The sequence below is a fragment of the Lycorma delicatula genome, chromosome 4, assembly GCF_047948215.1.
Source record: "Lycorma delicatula isolate Av1 chromosome 4, ASM4794821v1, whole genome shotgun sequence".
NCBI lineage: Eukaryota > Metazoa > Arthropoda > Insecta > Hemiptera > Fulgoridae > Lycorma > Lycorma delicatula.
Window position 1 is genome coordinate 16,257,153 of NC_134458.1, and position 20,750 is coordinate 16,277,902.

The window sequence follows — 20,750 nt, forward strand, 5'->3', positions numbered from 1 at the left end:
ATACAAACAAGACTAAAATATGGGTTTCTGTGAATGTTAGTATATGGCTACTCTACAACTATCGCTTTCATGCAGGGACCTAAATTCAGGGAATACACAACTTGTCTATTGAACAGTAAAGTATCTCTGGTATCACGAGCAGCAGTTAGCTCCCATAACATTGAAACAAATAACATCAAAACATCCATTGTATCAAGTGTTTCTAGGTTTGAATTTTGGGGACAGAAGTAGCTCTTATAATTTGAGCAGACAGGAAGGCTATACTTTCAAACCAGAGATAGGCTCATCATAATTTACTTACTGTCTCATGGACTCTATTTGACTGGTAGTTTCTGCCTTGTGCTGCTATCAGGCCAGATCTGGGTTACCACACCTTGGATCACTGTCTGGTCCAAGAGAGGGTTAGGTCCTCGTGGTTGCCTGCTCTTTGGAGCTTCTGTGTCTTACAAGGTGATCTCTAGATCAGGTGTGCCTATGACATCACTAAATTCTTTTTTCATGGTTATCAGCAACATATGAGTACCAGAAGCATACAGATGCATCACCACATCTGGTAATGATTAAGGGTACAGATGCTGAAATCAGGATTTAGTGAGTGGTACGTAACCTAATACATCCAATCAAGGATGTGTACAAGTTACTTTTTGTTTTCTATGCTACATATACTACTTTTTCTATAAGGGTGTTCTGAACAGTAAAAGTTAGCTCTAGATAAATACTAACAGTTTCATCTTATAAAATTCTGAAAAATCAACCTACCTCACAAATGTTTATCAAACAGGCCATACTTGTTTTTCAAAAAATTAGTCACATTATAAAATGAGTGCAACAACAATAAAAACAAAGAAAATTAATAAATAACATATCAACATATGGATATAAAATCTATAAATATTATAGTTTCAAACAAATGTAGTAAATCCAAAAATATCAGACATTTATTCTATTAATTATATAAGAATACATTAAAAATTAAGTCTAAATTAAATAAAAAAGACACTACATACTGCTAAAATGTAAATATATTCTATTAGTAATTTCTTTTTCATTTGGAAAATGAATTAAATGTAGATTGGCAGTGAAGAATAATAACAAAAATCAAATACTAATCCAACCTTTATATTAATATGTCCTGTTATATCATGATATATGCATAAAACCTATCAATACTGCCAGGTAAACATTAATAAAGGTCTAATTAATATTCCTCCTTCATTAATTATTATGTTAACATAATATAGTAAACCCTCAGCTGATTACCATCTTTCAAAGTGTTAGGAAATAACTAACTTTTTTCACTACTTATTTTTAATCAACAATCCTTTATAATTAAGGGCTATTCGGAAATTAACTTTTGGACCTTGGTACTGCACAAAGGAGTAGGGGTAGCAATTCTTTCTTTGCATAGTTGAATAGCCTGGTTCAATGCAGTTCTAGTAATGTTACTGGAAATATTGCTTGCTTGTTTGATCCTGTAAAACTCTTGTTCAGAATGACTGCTGTCATAGAAAATTCTGCTGACTGTGAAGTATGATACATCATTTGTTTCCTTCATGCAAAAAACTTGTCAGGTGCTGAAATTCAACTTTTTGTAGTATACGGAGTGAATATCATAAGTGACAGTGGGGGTAAGACAATGGTGCTGTATGTTTTGGGAAGGTTGAACAAACATTCATCACAACGAAAGTGGTCAACCCTCAATTACGAGTATCACAGATGAACTTGCTACAACTGTCGATGTGTAAATATGAGAAAATCGTGATTCACAATTAACAGAATTATCAGGATTTTTTCCTCACATATCGTGAACAGTGCTGAATGAAATTGAGAAGGATCAAACAAAACAAATGACACATCATGCCAAGATCAGGCATCATTTTTCTTCATGACAATGCTCGCATACTGCATTACGCACTCAATACCAAATTGACAGTTTCAAATGGGACTTGTTCAACCATCCTCTATTTTTACAGCTCTGATTTGACTCCAAGAATGAAGAAAATGGGTTAGCAATGCAGCATTTTGAAAATGAACAGGAGTATAAAAAGTGTTACTACCTCTTAATTCACAGATGGCAGAGTATTATGACGAAGGTATTAAAAAACTTATTTACAGATATGATAAGTGCCTTAACTTGGATGACAATTATGTATAAAGTAGCTAAAAGATATAGAATAAATTGTTTTTTTATTAATTGGTCTTTTTTTAAAAACGAATCGGAAGTTACTTTTCAAATAGACCCCGTATTATGGATATAACTGAACAAAAATGATAAAAGTAACAAATTATAAAAATATATGTTAACTTTTATTGAGTGGTATTCACTCACATGTGTAAAACCTCTTTTGTTCAATAGATAGTATGATATACTCTTGCACCTGATTATTTAAATAGAGGTGTTTTTTAAGAGCTGAGACATGCTTTACAATATTCTAAAGCAGCCAAATCATGGGCAGTCATATCCAAGTGTCTCTACTTTGTTTAGTTTCTTTTTATATAGTACTTTAATGTCTGTTACCAATAATTTGAACCAGTCAAACAAGCTTCCATTTAAAATTTACTACTTTTTTTTATATATAAAACTGCTAAGATTCTTAAATGAAAATAAAATCAAGACCTATATAGAATGATTATGTTGAATTTACCAAAGGTTCAGCAATATAACTTGCTGGTTTGATGGTAGGAAATATCAACACCTGAGAAGTCTTTAGAAGGATGAAATCACTTTCTGGTTCACATAGATTACCTACTAAATCACACATTTTAATAAAAATGTAGATTCAACAAATGTACTGCAATACTCAGGTTGTTAAATGCAATTTCTATTACGATTTTACTTAACAACCTAACAAAAAATATCACTACTGTATTAACTAAGTTCAAAGATTACACGAAGAGTATGAAAAAACTGTCTTCTGCCAGTGATGATTCTAGCAGGAAAGAAATAGTACTCCATGCAACTTCCAAGAGAAAAAGATTTTTAATTGTTTTTACTTGCGACAAAATATTTATGAATAGTGTGTATTTTACAGATAAGATGATGGCAAATACCAGAACAGAAAGATAAGTGATGAAAACTCTTGTTTAATAATGCATAAAGTTACACTGAAATGCTGAAAAATGGTCTAATGAATCTGCATCATAGAAATTTTAGTTAGATTTAACAACTATGCAACAGTGAACTGTTTTTTCTTACTGTTATAACTCATCAAATACTCATAAATAATGAGCAATAATGAAATGTATGCTACTAACTAATGAGCATTCTATGATTTTGATTAAGATTTCTTTCTTTTTAAAATCCTCCCAATATATATATATATATATATTTTTTTTAAACAGGTAAATAATAATGATGGTTAGGACTGATCTTATTTTAATAAATAATAGATATAAGTACAAATGGTAGATATAATGATCAATTCACATAACTTTTTATCTTTAATTGAATTAGTAGCATTTTAGGTAAAATAATACAAGCAAAGACAAATCATTACATAGGGAGAGAAAAAGTACTACATTCATTTAACTGGTAAAAGGAGAGTATATCAGTACATAACTCAGAATTAATAATTTATAAACTGATAAATGATGTACACAATACATAACTCATTTAAATTCCAACTGCTCCAAAACCAAAAGCATCATTTAATTACAAGAAACTCATCCATTTAAAAATATTATCATCATTATAGTGAGAATAAAGTAATCAATAAATACAGCTGAAATCTTTTAATTTAAATTCAAAATTATTTGAAATAGAGTATTTAAAAGTAATTAAAAACAGAAAAAAATACTGGATGTTTATGAGATCACACAGCAAGAAAAACATATATATTTTTGAAATTACCAAAACATTAAAAAAATTTAATGACAATTTGTAAATGAATAGAAAAACTTATGATTACGTCAAATGATACATGGATCGGTTTTGTGAGGTTATCTTACACCTGTCCTTAACAAAGAGATTGAGAAAGGATGTATGAAGACAACAGATTAAATAATGAAATATATATATAAATATGATATGAAATATTTTTATTATTTAAATATGACAACACAGTGGTCAATATGTTAATAAATTATTTGAATTTTCAAAAAATTATAAATATATATATACACATGTCAGTAAATTTTACAACCGGCAAGACCTTATTTTACAAAATAATAGAGTTTAAATTGTACAACAAATGGAAAACATACATCTTGTTACAAATTCATGTGTATTTATAAATACATGCTGAGTTATTTATCCAGTTATGAAGTGTCATAAAAAAGTAAACATTAAGAGGTTCACTTAATTATGGAGAAATAGATATTTGTGGTTTTTCACTGACATTAAAAAGTTAATGTCAGTTAACAACATCAAAAATTATTTATAATTTCACTGACATCTGAAAGTCTGTGTTGGTAAACTCTGAAATCTAAACAATTATAGGACTCTAGTGTGAAAAGGTTTTCACAATGTACTTGCAAAATAATGAGATCATTTGTAATAAATGTCAAACTGACATTGTGTTTATATATACAATGAACTACAGAGATGTACATAATTTTATACATTATTCTTTCCTTTTTTTTTTACATACACGCATGTAATATTTCATGTATTACATTTTTATATTTAATTTGTTGTGTTTAAGATCCTTTTACTTTAATTATCAATGAAGTTCCATTTAATTGTTTACTCACTTAAAAAAGTGGTACCATATTAATTCTGCAGATAATAAAGCATCTAATTATTTTCTCATGAACATCTTGAAACTAGTTTAATAGAAAAATAAATATCCACACCAATTTATAAAGCATTACTGTGGCTAATTCAGATTTTTAATCGACTTGACTGGATTTGGTGCAGGTAAGATGAAATACTACAGAATACATTTTATTTTAAAATAAGGTTCATAAAAAAAATAAAATACACTACTTAAGAATTCAATGAAAACATTCCCAAAAAATACTTAAGTTTACTGAAAACAAAGTAATATCTGCTTCATTTATACGAGGGTAAGTCAATTATTTGCAATTTAGTTATATTTTTGTTTATGTTGGTAGTACTGTCATGTTGCATAGATGACGCATGCATGGTTTAATTGTTGTTATGTCTGTGCAGGTTTGATGCTGCTAGGTTAGTTCCATTATCGCTGCTCTGCCGTTAACCATGGCTGCTCCGCTTTCTGTTTGCACCAAAGAAGAGCGTTCAGTTTCAGAGTGTTTCTGTTTCACCAACGTTCAGTGATCCATTTTTTGTGGTCGGAAGGTGTATCAGGGGCCAAAATTCATCGAAGACTTTCGGTACACTACGGGAACAGTGTATTGCCGCAACGGAGTGTCTACAAATAGATTGAAAAATTCAAAAATGGTCGCACAAGTGTTGCGCAAGACGAAGGAGCCGGGTGACCGTTTACCGCCACAAATGAGGAAAATATTGTGCGTGCATTATGAGGAAAGGGGCACAACAATAAACAGTGCGCGTTACAGTGAGATGCTTACTGCCAAGCTGAAGACTGCAATTCGAAGCAAACACCGAGGACTGCTGATGAAAGGTGTTGTGTTGTTGCACGACAATGCCCGTCCACATATTGCTACCCACACTGCTGAAACGCTCCAGAAACTTAACTTTGAAGTACCGGCTCATCCTTCGTATAGTCCTGATCTTGCCCCTTTTGACATGTATGGTCTACTCAAAGAGGCACTAAGGGGCTGTCGATTTACCTCGGACGAAACAGTGAAAGAAGCGGTGCATTCCTGGCTTGCAGTTCAATCGAAAACCTTCTCTTATGAGAGGATCAGGAAGCTTGTGCAACGATGGACCAAGTGTGTTGAAATTCAAGGGAACTATGTTGAAAAATTATGTACATGTAACGTTTCCTATTTGTATTGCAATAAAATTTATAACTACATTGCAGATAATAATTCACTTACCCTCGTATATGATCACAGTATATGTAAAATGTATACTTTTTTCTTAATTTAAGTTTTAAAAAAACAAATTATCTTTAACAAAGATATTATACATGTAACATGTACTTTTTATAAAAGTTTTAATGTAGTAAAAAAATAAAGTAGCTATAAAATCAAGTACAAACTTTAGCAATTCAATTAAATGTATTTATAATATTAAAACAGAAAAAGAACACTTATGGATTATTTTGACTCCACTTAAATTTTGTTGTTGATAATTTAATCAATCATTCATTCTATTATATTATCAAATCTAGTACTCTTATTGTATCACTGATTGCAATTTCACCAACTTTTAGGATATTTGCAATTGCTAATGTTGAACACAGTATACATGATGAAAGTGAGAACATAAAATTTTTTTTTTAATCTGGTATCTGTGAAGCACTTTGTTTGTAGACTATGAAAAATATTTTAAACTGATTAAAACACACTACAATTTAAAGTAAAAGGACAAAAACTTCATGAGGGTATGAGCTAACTTCCAATCTACATAAAGCTTCTTCAACAATTGCCACTGGGAATATTTTTTTATATTACTGGATGTGGCACCTGATCTAAGAAGCAGAGCCACATACAACATGTTGAAATCAGATTAATAATTGCTTATGTATATCTTCCTCAAAGCCTTGCCATTTCCAGAGTTTTAGTTGAAAAATTACTTACATAATTAGTAGCTAGTATCTTTTACCACTTCACAATGAGGAAAAGGTGTAGTATGAAAAAAAAATATCCAGATAATAAATACTAATACATTAAATACGGTTGATACAACTGAAACAGTTTGTCAGTTTTGTCTTCTTTTGCAATAGAACAAAAATTCCATAGTGCAAAGAATATGCTAGGCTGCAACAACATAAAGAATGGGATTGTTATTTTTTTGTAGAATAGGAATGTAACAGTATGCAATCCAAATTCATAGTAACCTATTTCTTGTAACAGTGTGTAGTCCAAATTCATAGTAACCTATTTTTTGTATCATACTGTTACACCTGTACAACAACAATAAACTCTGTTACTGTAAATTAACATTTACTACAAAAACACGAGTATATTTAGCATGTTCAATGAGGTTGTCATTTCTTGGAAATCTTGTTTGGTGATGGTATTTAACTGGCTGAACAATATGTTTTGTTCATTTAAAAAAAAAAAAAATCAATAAAATGAGAGTAGGAAATGTGATAGTGGGTTGTATAATATTTAGTAATAAATTAATAAAAAACCAAACATATACACTATAACTAAATAAAGAATAATTATGAAAATAAAAATAAAAATCGTATTGCATAAAAATCATTGACATGAAGTACACATTCTTTTAAATGTACTTTATCTTTAAAAATTCCAAACAATTTATAAAATATTATATTTTATGCCATTATAAATATTAATAATACTGTTAAGTTCAAAATATTGAAAAACACATACATTTTTAAAACTTTACTTTTATACAAAAGATTTGAACTAAAAAAAACTGGTCGAGATATATGGTCCAGGCAGTATCTGTTTTGGGTTGGACTTTTTCTATATGATTGATAATTTTGGCTTTATGCTACTGGAATAGCATCAGAAATGATTATTGCATTATGCGCCAGTCGAAAAAGGTGTGCTTAAAGTTTTATTATTAAACAAAATGTAAAAAAATCGCAAAAATATCCATTTTTTCTCCTATCTCCCTAGATAACTCTACAGCTGTTCATTTTAGAGAAAAAAGTTTTGTTATTAAATTTTACACACAATATCATTGGTTACAAATTGAAAAAAAAAAAGTTATTATTGATGCAAAAATAACAATAACTAAAAAAAAACAAGAATTATTAGGGATTTTTTCGAGTACTTACATTCATTATACATACGATCTTCAGATTTTGTCTCAAAGAACCTTTTGATATGATAAAGCAACATGCTAAATTTCAACAAAATTGGTTTGTCAGTTTTAGTACAATAATTTTGCAATCCAGACTAAAAAAAAAAAAAAAAAAAAAAAAATATGCGATTTTTTCCAAATTCAGAGCCTGAAATAAAGTTTCTAAGTACTTGAAAATCTAATCGCACATAATAGAGCACTCAAACTTTCAAATGCATTTAACAAAATTTAAATCAGTTAATTAGGAGAGCCTAGGGAATTTTTTTTCTTTTAAACAATTTGAATATTTTCACAAATTTTTATCTAAATTAATTATTTTAAAAAGCACAGGTTAAAAGTACTTAGAAAGAGGCTTCTTTAAAAAAAAGGTTTCAATTTGTTAATTATCTCTAGAGATAGAACCGATCAAAGTTGACCACCACCATTGTGCAACTTTTGGAATAAATTATTGTAGATTAATTAATAGACCAAATATTTAACAATAATTTGCATTTGTCAGTATGATATTAGAACTTTTTAGCTTACAAGACATCGATTTAAAAAAAATAAAAAATAAACATTTCTGTTTGTTAAAATTGCAAGCATGTTTGAATTCTCTTTTATACGTGATTAAATTTTCAAGTATCTAGACTTTATTTTAGGCTCTACTCAATTTGGAAAAAAAAATTCTTTTTTTTTTTAAATCTGGATTGCAAAATTATTGTGCAAAAACTGTCAGACCAGTTTTGTTGAAACTTGGTGTGTTGGTTTATTACATGAAAAGGTTCTTTGAGGCAAAATCTGAAGGTCCTATGTGTAATATAAATACACAAAAAAAATCCCCCAAAAATCTTGTTTTTTTTAATTTTTTGAGTTATTGGAATTTTTGCAACAAAAATAACATATTCTTCAATTTGCAACTTATGATATTGTGTATAAAATTTAATAACAAAACTTTTTTCTCTATCTTTTCTTTAAAATAAACAGTTATAGAGTTATCTTGGGGAAATAAGAGGAAAAAATGGATATTTTTGCTGTTTATTTACATTTTGTTTAATAAATAAAAATTTAAGCACACCTTTTTCAACTGGCGCATAACAAAATAATCATTTCGGATGATATTCCAGTGGCATTAAAGCAAAAATGAGCAATTACATAGAATAAGTCCAAATATGCCCATTTTAAAACAGATACTGGCTGGACTAATAAGCAAATATATTCACAAAGAGTAACTGATGTATAGTATTGCTCAAATTAATTGAACACTATGGGAATTTTGCTATATTTTTATAATAGAGTTGGCAATGCTGTAGCTGCTCTTACCAGATGTTTTTATCACACACAACTTCTCAGACATCCCAACCCCATAGGGGGAAGACACCCACCTTGTGACATTACTGGTAGCCACACCACTCCCTAGTCCAAATTTGACAGCACCATTTGTGACTGTGAATGCTTCAGAAAATGAACAAATTGAAAGTTAAATCAGTGCTACACTCATACCAATCAAAATTATGTTTTATGCAACATAGAAATTCAGACTTACACCCAAATAAGTCGACCAAATTAAGTCACCTAACAAGGGGAACGTAACCTCATTCTGGTTTGTGCAGGAGTTGGGGACAAACCCTGCACCTCACTCTTTCCGATCATGGAGTCTCGTGCAGCATTATAAAGTCACAATCAGGACCGCCACCAGTGGAACAAAGCCATGCCCCTGGTTGCATGGGCTACCATACCCTGGTAGCACGATCACCCCTGCCAACGGCAGCCCAAAATTGAATCATAAAAAATATCAATATGACTGTGGCATGATGCCAATGTGCCTACCTCCAACCAATCCAATCCCTAGGCCGGAACCCTAGCCTCCCAGGATCCTGCCAAGACCAAATACCTCAAACTAAACTAACCCTGCAGACTAAACTTCTCAGACAGTTAGTGCACGTATGAGTTAGTGTTTTGTATATTGTTTGCCAGGTTTTGTCAAACATACCATATTATAGTGCAATAATTTTTTAAGCTTTGTTATTCATTTACCAAAGAAAACGGTTACAACACCTCGAAAACATAGCAGAATTATTACTATATCTCAGCATACAAGTATGTCACAGAGGATGACTGCTGAAGAATATAAGGCAGGTTTGGCTACTGTAAAAAGAATTTTAAAGCAGTTTCAAAAATACTGGTTATTCTTCTCCAAAAGAGAAGGAAAATGTGGTTGTTAAAGGAAAACCACTCTTGAAATACCATTCATAGATCAGAAAAAGTAAAATTAATTCTAGGTTACCTGCTGTAGATTTAAATAGAGAAATGAGAAAAAAATGGTGTGATATCCATGAGAGTAGTTATATGAATACTCTGGGAAGTTGGTCAAAGAGCACATTGACCAATAAAAAGTCAACTGCTTACTGCGCAAGAAACATTTATAATGAGCCAAAAGAGTATACAGTAGAACAATGGAAGAGTTTTCTTTTCTGATGAAACACATTTTGAAGTCCAGGGACATAAAGTTTGTATGCAAAAGTCTAAATAAGGTTACATTACCTTCTCATATCCTACAAACTCTAGAACATCCTCCAAAGAAAATGTTTTGGGGTTGTATGACCTTTCACAGAATATGACTATTAATTCCAGTAGAAGGAATGATGAATCCCCATAAATATATACCTTTACTCCAAAGAAGAGTGGTTCCACTCTTACAAAAATAATTTCTAGCCGACTGGATTTTCCAGCAAGATCTTGCACCTTGTCATATATTTAAAAAAATGTAAAAACTTCTTCACTGAAAATTTATAAACTGTCCTTCCATGATCTGGCAATTCATCAGAATTAAACCCAGTTGAGAATCTGTGGTCAATTTTTAAGCAAAAACTTTCCAAAGAAGACTGTACAACAAAAATTTCTGTGATTTCTTCAATAATCAGAATATGATTCCATGATGAAAAGACATGTGAAGAATAAGTTAAATCAATGCCTAAATGATGTCAGAAGGTATTAAAGGACAATGGAGAACATATCAACAATTAAAATATAATCTGTAATCTTTATTGTTAGTAAATTGTTGCTTCTTATTGAGTGTTCCAATTAATTTCAGTGGTAATGCAATTTATATTCACCTGCAACCTTTTTACGTTATCCATAAACATTACTTATTGGCTACCATCTTCACACATAGAATTGTATGCTAATTGACTGACATTAACTGCATTAAACATGTTAATTACATTTTACAATTATACTCTCATACAAGTCTATCAATTATACTGAACAATAACATAAAATAGAAATAAATAAATTGATTGTTATAAATAATGTCTGTGTGAGTGAGTGAGTGAGTGTGTGTGTGTGTGTTTGTGTGTGTGTGTGTAGTGAAGACAATGCATAAACTGACAAAATAATATATTTAACAGTGTAAAATGTGTGTTGTATATTATACCACACCAATTAATACTTATAAACTATTTTAGTTCTACTTAATAGTTGTACAGGTGGCATACATTAATTACTTGAATAAATTTCATAAATTTAGTTAATACTACTCTCTGAATTAATTATACTTAATTTAATATTATTAATAACAAATATTTGTTATATAACAGATTAATAAACTGTATATATATTTATACTTTGCCCATAAATGGGCAAAAATATAATAATATTAATGAATATTAAATATAACATTATTATGTAGTGATGATAATTTTAATTTCAATAAATTGTCCAACTATGGGAAATTAACTATTATTATTATTATTATCATAATACATTAAATCAGAGTGATGATACAATCTGTAATGAACAAAAGAATGGGAAAGAAGACAAAAACAAAAAAGACAACAATATATATAAATATATATATATATATATATGTTGAATTGTTATACATTGATGTGTTACATCTAAGGCGAGTGCTAAAAACTAAAGCTGATTATAACAGCTCCATATGTTTAAGTCACTTTTTATTCAAAACCATACCGTGGTTTTCAATATGAAACTTTTACAATATTTTTAAAAATTAGAAAAAATATAAACACTATTTTATTAGATATGGTAACAAATGAATGAAATATAATCCAGTATAAAGTGAATTCTCAAAACAAGTTAATCTTAGCTTTAATTTTCTTTAGTAGTTAAAATTATTAAGTAAACATTAATACACATTATTTAATTTCATAGGATGTGAAATAAGTTACTACAACAAACATGTTTTAAACCAATAATATTTGTGTCAATATTATTAATTACATATTATAATTTACTCAAACACAATTCCAGAAGTACCTATGTTGGCTGATATTAACGACAATCAAAGATTATTACCACTTAACAGAATTGGTAAGTGCATAATTTCTTTTGAAATACATTCATTTGGGATAAAAACTCTTAACTTAAATGCAGGATTAAACAGGCTCCATATTAGTTTATAATGAATAAATCTGATAATGTAATTGCAAGTTAAAAAACTTTCACCAATTTAAATTTCATAAAACCTAATAATAAGAACTGTAAACCTTTTTTTTTATGAAATCAGACAGCATGTTAAATGTAACTTGAAATTCCTTGTCATGGATTAGGAAAAACTTCAGAAAAAAATCTGGGTACTACAAGTGGAAATAGGAAAATCAGAAAGAAATTAGGAACAAAAATGTAACAGTCTAAGATTTAAGGTTGTTAAAGGATTATTTAGTAAAAAGGAAATGCCTCTGTGGTGTACATAGTTATTATGTAGGGTAGAATATTTGTTTATGCAGACTATTCTGCCATTCTTAAACAAAAGAAATATAAGCAGAATGCGAGGAAGAGAGAAGAGACAATATGAACTGATAGAAAGAAGAAAAAGACAAGAAGGAAAACCAAAATTTCACTGGATTTATTCAATCACTGAATAAATTAGAAAAAGAAATGATAATGTGAGCAGATTGCTTGAATAAAAATGGTTCCTGCATACAGATATACTATATTGATGGTCCCACTTTGAACAACACAGATAGAAAAGTGCACAAAGAAGAAATGTTTTGCAAGAAACTTAAATTTCCTAAAATTTTATTTTTTAGGTTTTTCTTTTGCTAGATTGTTTATAAAGTGTGTCTAAAAAGTGTTTTTTTTTTTTTTTTTTTTTTTTTTTTTTTTTTTTTTTATGAATACAACTTAACATTTTAAGTTTTTCCAATCTTATCTTTTTTAAAAATTATGCTTTAAGTTTTCTACAGAGTATTCCCTAATTCTGAACATCTTTTACCTCCCAAGCATAACTGAAGTGTGGTTCATTGGGTGGCTAAGCTTTTGAAAACTTATCTCTTAATTTAAAAAAAAAATTAATTCCAAATATTTCAGCTAGACCACAATTTTTTTTTACATTAAATTTATTTTAGTGTGACTGTATTGTTCTTAAATATGATGAAAGCAACTAAAAAATTTCAAAATTTATTTTTAAAAAACTCTAAAAGTTTAATTTCTGCCTTGATTAGCAAATCATCAATGAAGCTTTTTTACGTAAAAAAAAAAAAAATTAAAAATATTATTAGGGTAATATAAATATGAAGTATTAATTAAATATATGAAAATATTCATAATCATGATGAAGGGTTGTGACTATATTTTTAGTATTCAAGAAAATCTGATAACTGTTAAGAGCTCATTGATAGATAAATTGTTGTAAATAAAGAGATGTGTATAACATACTTTTTCAGATGCACACTGACAGATCTGTAACCAAATTGTGTATTCTACTGGTGAACACACAAAAATGACAAAAACACATCTTGTATGTAACCTTCACATAGAATATGATAATTAATTATACACTTTCTATGCCAAAATTATTAATGAATTATGGTAAATCTGACTGTTTTTATTGGCTTCACATAATTATTATCAAATAATCTTATACAATAAATCTTTGATAACTGAAAAAACTACTTAAAATGACTTATTCCTGTTTAAAATAATCAAAGCAAAGCATACCCAGTAGAGGGGCTGGTAAAATTTCATCTCTTCTAAGAAATTACACTAAAACCGAATCACAAATATATATTAAAAGATTAAATTTATTAGAATATGATTAAAATGTTAGGTATCATTTAAAAAAGTAATAAACAGAATTAAAATCAATTATATTATATTTTAATACAGTTCTCGTGCAGTACTTTTAAGTCAGGATGTTATTTTACTACAGAAAACTATTGCTACTGTATTATAAAGACAAAATTTTACTAAAAAATGATTTAGAAAGTACAAAAAAATTATTTCTATTTAAGTTTGATCCATTTCTTTCCTGGAAACAAAACTTATTGAACAGATGTACAGTACAGCTGTGTCCACCAAACTGCACAAATATTAAGGATGCAATAACTCGATCAGGTCTCCTTGTCTTCAGCATGAATTTTAATGTGCAGCAAAGGCAACCCATATAACAACCTGAAATCTGGGGAAAAAGGAACACAGGATATAGAAAATCTGTGCATAGAAAGGAAGGAGCAAAGTATCTATCTACCTAAAAGGGTAAAGTATGTCACTGAATCATTGGTGTATACTACTCTTTTATAGTTATTTTTTTTTTTTTTTTATTGAGACAACAGAGAATTCACTACAAGTAAATATAGAACTATGCGTATTACTTGTAGATGATTTCCGATAATTGTTATTACATTATGAACCTACAAAAAACTTTTTTAAGAATTTATATTTAACTGCATCAACTTGTAATATACACATATATGCAACACATTACATGCACATTATTGTACATATATGCAAATAAAAAAGTATGTATGACTGAAGCAAGAAAATTAGAAAAAACTCTTATAACATGCGATAACAGCAATATGATATTATGTGTATACAATAACATAATCCATCTAGCAAAATAAAGAAACAATAAATAAATAAATAAAGGAAAATTTTATAACAAAATAAAACTAATGAATTAAAAATATCATGCAAAAGATAATAATAATCATCACCTAAAAAATTCTACTAATAAAATATAAACACAAAATATACGTTTAAATAGTAAAAATATATCAATTTAAGACATAAACAGAAAATCTTAAAACCTATTTCAATTTTTTTAAAAACAAAATATATATATATATATATATATATATATATATATATATAATAGCTTCTTATCGCAGTTAAAACCCATTAAATAATTTTACTTTAATTCATGCTTTCATTTTGTTATAATTTATGCACATATACGATTAATTTTAAAAACATACTATTTGTTATTTTTACATTCTTATATTTCCGAATGTAAATTATATTTAATGTTATTATAAATAATAATTATATCACACTGAAAACCACTGGCCTGCATCATATAATGAATATAACATTATCATTACTGGTACAAGATTTATTAGGTTTATTATCGATATGAAATAAATGAGAGAAAAAGATAAACAATAAAAAACACAAGGTTCACAATATCACACAGCAGCGACAATATCGTTGTCTAGAACCTCCTGTCGATGGTGGTGGAGTCACTGGTGCAAAATAAGCATGCACTTTGATGTTTGGTAAGTGATTCTGAAAAAAAAATTAAAGACAGAATAAGCAACAATGAAATACTTAAAGTAACAATAATTATTAATCTTCTTTATTCAACCACATATGACCATATGTAATGAAAATTCACTGATAATGTGGTTCCGCCTCTTGTTAATAACAGTCCTGAGCATGTCTCATATTATAAGAATGAAGATCACTATTGCAGTAGGAGTTTTCACTCTAATTTAGTACATAATCCCTACAGTATGAGTCATAAAACAAGAGGTTTGTTTTATAAGCTATAGAATCACCTTATTGAAAAAAACCATTTCTGAGTTATTTTTGGGAGTTTTATTTTATTTGAAGAAAATTTATCAGAATTATGATAATTTATTAATAAAAGGTACCCCATTTTCATCTGTTTTTCTGGTAATGGAATTTCAAATTTCCATAACTTTGTTAAGAGGCTAAAATTAATACAAAAATATATTTATAACAATCTTATCTGTAATTTAAGAATTAAAAAATTTTTTTTCTGATTTTTTTTGTTTTAAATGTGGCCAATTAAAAACAATTGCCATTTATCTTTCAGTAAAGGTAGGTTCTCATTTAAACATACAACATAGTACAGACCTTGCATTTGTATAATATTACAGCTGCTTCAGTGTGAAGCAATGTGAAATGAGTAAGTATTCTTCTAAAACCGTGAGCAGAAATTCCAACCAGTTTTAAAAGAACTTGTTTCCTTCAGTCTGTTTTCCATCACTTTGTTCATTTAAGTTATGAAATTATGTATGTACTGTAACAGTATTATTAAAATATATAACTCAGTGCAAGTAATACACATGTGTGTGTATGTGAATAAATATATAACACAAACATTAACACACTCATAAATATAGTATGAGTAATATTTATATAAACTTCCAATGTGTCTATTCAAAATTTTTCACTATGAGGTTTCATAAAAAAAATAGGCAGAATTCTATTTAGTTTTTCTCAAAAAATCTTTATTTATTCATCGATATTGATTTTGTCACCTTCAAAATTACTCCTTCTTTTCAGATATAATACATTTGTGTTAGTGCTTTTTCCAATCTCTGAAGCACTTCTAGAACGTAATTTCTGGTATGGCATTTAGCTCCTTCAGAGATTTTATGTTTATCTTTTTAATATCAGCAAAACATCATCTTTCACAGTTCTTTTCAGCTTGAGGAATAGGAAGAAGTCACAGAGGGCCATATCTGGTGAATATAGAAGCTGAGACATCATAATGGTTTTGTTTTGGCCAAAAATTCATAAACAAGCACTGAAGTGATATATGTACTTTTGCAAGATCCTGCATCCTCAGTCATGATTGAATTCATTTAATTAAACTGTATATTAAATAAAGATATCAAAAATGTTAAAAGTTAAAAATACTAAAATAAACCATGCACATGGTGTAATAATGTATGCAACAAATGTTACACCAGTACAGTGAGTACAGTTGAGTTATAGTTAATATAGTGAGTTTTCAAAATGGAGTATATCTGAAAAACGTCAACGTATGATTTAATTATGACAAAGCTAAGAAAGGTATTTGAAAGGTAATTGTATTCAAAAAATTACATTATGTGCATGGTTTATTCTATGTTAATATAATGTTTGTAACAAGCAATACACCATTTGCACGCTTTATTTTAGTATTTTTTAATTTTTAACATCTTTATTTAATATGCAGTTTAATTAAACTAATTAATCATGACTGAGGATGCAGGATCTCACAAAAGTATTTTAATGATAAAATTAAGGTAAGATATGTCTTATCTCAATACTCTGTACTAGCTGGTGGTTTATATTAATAGAATTTAAAATATAATTATCTGAACAGTTTGAATATAATACCTATTTATAGTTAGATAGTGATTAGAAAAAAAATTAAAATGTATGGAAAACTTCTTACTCTAAGTCTACGAATACCAGCTCTTGTAATCAACTGACAGTCATATAATTCTACACGTTGAAGATTATGGCAGGATATAAGATGTTCCAAAGAAGCATCAGTAATTAGGGGACAGTTGTCTAGTTCCAATACAGTCAGATGCTCTGCAGCACAAGGAGATGTACCTAACTGGCGAATGCCTTCATCTGTGATTAACTCACAGTGTGATAAAGACTGCAAAAAAAAATTTTCAATTATTAAACAAATACAAATTTTGCATCTTAACTTGATCATTTTGTATCCACTTTCAATAGGGTGAATGACATGATATAGTAAGGTTTATTTATAAGTGTGAGTCATCTTTTTTTTAATAAAAAATGTATAAAAAATCACATTACAGTAACATAATTAATTAATCCATTTTATGAACAAATTTTGACAACATAATAGACTGATACTGTTTGAAACAGAAACTTAAATGATATATTTGGTAGGAATGGTTTGAGAATTAATTTCAAGATAATCAAACTAATGGTATTTTACACAGAGAATGATTTTTATTCTGACCTCAAGATTAACAATGTGGTTATAGAAAGAGCTTTAAATGTAAATATTTGGTTAACTGTGCTTGATATCAGTCCCTTTAAATACACAAGTGTGTAGAAACTGCTAGAACTTGTTTTATAAAACTAATAGAAGATTAATATTGCAACAGCAATATTAACTTTGTCGTCGAATGGCTTCTACGGCACGTGGCACTTTATAACATTATAGTAGCCCTGAGAAGGGCTGTTGTTGTCAATTGGCTTTGATGGTTCATTGTAATTTATTATAACCTTGTGGTAGCCCTGTCCGTTTTTTGTATTAGCTCTGAGAAGAGTTGATGATGGGTCCAAAAACTGGTTTAAGTCGACTTGACTGTAGTCAGGGAGTTGTGGCTCGTCAATCAGACCAGGCTTCCCCTCAGCAGCAGGTGGGTCCCCACTAAAGCGTGGCCCCCAGAGCCTGCAGTGTTGGGTCAGCGTCGGTTGTCTTTTGCTGGCGTGGCCAAGGCGGTTCTTCCCAAGAAATCCCATACAGGGCTGGCTCCTGCTGCTGAGTCTGCCCACCAGGGCAAATGAAGCGGGAAGGTAGTGTCTGCATCCAGTGGCTCTCTTGGTGGGTTGGCCAGGCCTGCTGCTCCGGTGGGGATCTTAGCATCTGCTGGGAGGTCCCATGTTGAGGCAGCCAGAAAACTGCTTCTGTCTTCTTCCACCTTCTTCTTCTTGGTCTTCTCCAGGTGGTGGTCGATGATGAATTAAAAATTCACTCTCGTGCATGCTCTTTTATTGGAGCCTGAGAGTGGTGGGGCTGTAGCACTGCTATGGTAGGAGAACTGCGTGGCCATCTGCGTGGTGGAAGTGATGCTTGTTGCCAGCGTATACGTGTACTGTACTCCTGCTGACATCTGAGCTGCTGCTGTTGCCATCTGCTGATATTAAGTTAGGCATATATGTAGTCACAGTTTATAGATGTGAATTAAACACTATAACAACAAGAAATGAAAACATTGGACATTTTTGAAATGTGAACTCATTGTTGGACAGTTTGGGCAGAAAGGGCACGCAATAATGGTGTTTTAGAGAGGAATTTAGAGAGAATTTATATAGGAATCTAACTGTTTAGCCAAAAAAACTGAATCAAGCTGATTTTGAGAGAAGAGAATATTCTCTTCTTTATTATAAATTCAGAAGTTAAATGGTAAAAGAAGTACCAGGATGAGGAGGAAGAGATTATATCTTGGAAATTTGAGACAGGAGGGTGGTTTCAAAGTTCAACTACATGATTATTTAAAGCAACAATTAATAAAGTTGTGATTATCAGGATTATAATTAACCTTCAATAGTAAATGACATGTAAAATAAAAGAATAGACTTCATTACTTTATGCTGTTATAATAATGCTTAAATATTTATATCTTAATAACTAAATTAAAAAAGATTCAATTCCACAATTAAATTTCAACTGACGCTTTATTAGACTATTCTCATGTAAAAATACTTCCTATAAAATTAAAATATGCAAGGTTGATTTTCATTCTGCATTTTACAGTACAATATAAGTTGATACAGCTATCTCTTATTTTTAAAAACTTCTAAGAATTAAACAAAAATTACCAATAATGCTGATCAACTTCCTAGAAATTATATACAGTTAAACAATTTTTAATCTCTCTGCAAAACTGTACAATTAAACCTGTGCTACATTTTATTTATTGAAAATGGTGTAAAATTATAGTAGATAATAGTAGCCCTTATTGCATTAAAAATAAGTTTTTACTATTACATACAATGACAGAGAAAAAAAAGAATCACATTATTCTAGCAAATGGTTCACAAAATAAAAAATAAGATTTAACAATATTATCTTAAACAATAAATAGTAGACTTCTGAAGATCACAGTCTGTGGTACAGACAAGTCTAATTTTTAATTGTAAAAAACCTATTCCTGATTTTTAACATTTAATACAGTAAAAAGATACAAAAAAAATAATAATTCAACAAATTAAAACAGTAAAAAGTTAGAAATAGTAATAAAAATCCAATTTTGAATTGGAATACTTTTTCAAAAAAATTAAAATGTGTTACTTCCAAAAATATTACTCTTTTATAAATTAAAAATCATTGTCAGAGTAAAATTTATAACCAATCTCTTGGGAGATATCAGACCTTTTCAAAAATTTATTAACTCCATTACTATTTACCAAAATATAAAGAAAAAAGTCCCAACCTAAACATATATAAGAAGAATTTTAGAATCAAAATCTTTTGCATTTTTGGGTTCATGGTATATCAAGACATTGAAAAATTATGAAAGATCTATGGACCATTTGTTTAACTGATAAAGATATGACCCCACTGCTATAGTTTTACCAGCTGGGAAAGTAAAGATTTCTATTTAAGAACAATATGCTAGATTGAATAATACGCTGAAAATTACTGTCCCAATAATCTAAAACAAAACCATCTAAAAGTTTTAAATATGTGCATCAATACTGTATATAATTAGGTTTATTGCTTTAAGAAATGATATCATGCTACAGTATTAAATATTTAAATATTATTTAATAAATATCCATATAAATATTATGGAATCAGAAAAAATGTCAACTGAATGGAAATATACCCTAATTCATTTTTGCATAATAAAGGAGATAAAAAAAATATTAACTGCAAAGGATTTCAAATTTTTCTATCGCATATAAAATATTATAAAAATTAATTTTAAATCTGCTGGATAAAATGTTTGATCCACAGTTAGATGAAAATCAGGATGGATTCAGAAAAGCTTGATCCAGTTTTGAACAATTTACAACACTAAAATGGATTTTAGATGGAATTGGTAAAATAAATAGAAGAATAATCAAAATTTTGTTGATTTTAAAAAGCATATGATTCTGTTGATTGGGACTTTTATTTAACGTTTTGAAAAATTATAAAACAAATAAAAAACGTCTAAACCTAATTAAAGAAATAACTAAT

The 20,750-nt window shown here is 29.1% G+C and overlaps 1 protein-coding gene across 3 annotated transcripts in view; it reads right to left on the reverse strand.

The window, feature by feature from the left end:
* Window positions 1-14,938: 14,938 nt before the first annotated feature.
* Window positions 14,939-20,750, reverse strand: part of LOC142323140 (F-box/LRR-repeat protein 20) — an 85,986-nt gene continuing 80,174 nt past the window's right edge. For all 3 annotated transcript variants that reach the window (XM_075362404.1, XM_075362403.1, XM_075362405.1), the window contains 2 exons: window positions 17,250-17,462; window positions 14,939-15,343 (listed from right to left, as the gene is read on the reverse strand). In XM_075362404.1, coding sequence (XP_075218519.1) covers window positions 15,236-15,343; window positions 17,250-17,462 — 321 coding nt within the window. In that variant the 3' untranslated portion in view covers window positions 14,939-15,235. The remainder of the gene's footprint in view (window positions 15,344-17,249; window positions 17,463-20,750) is intronic.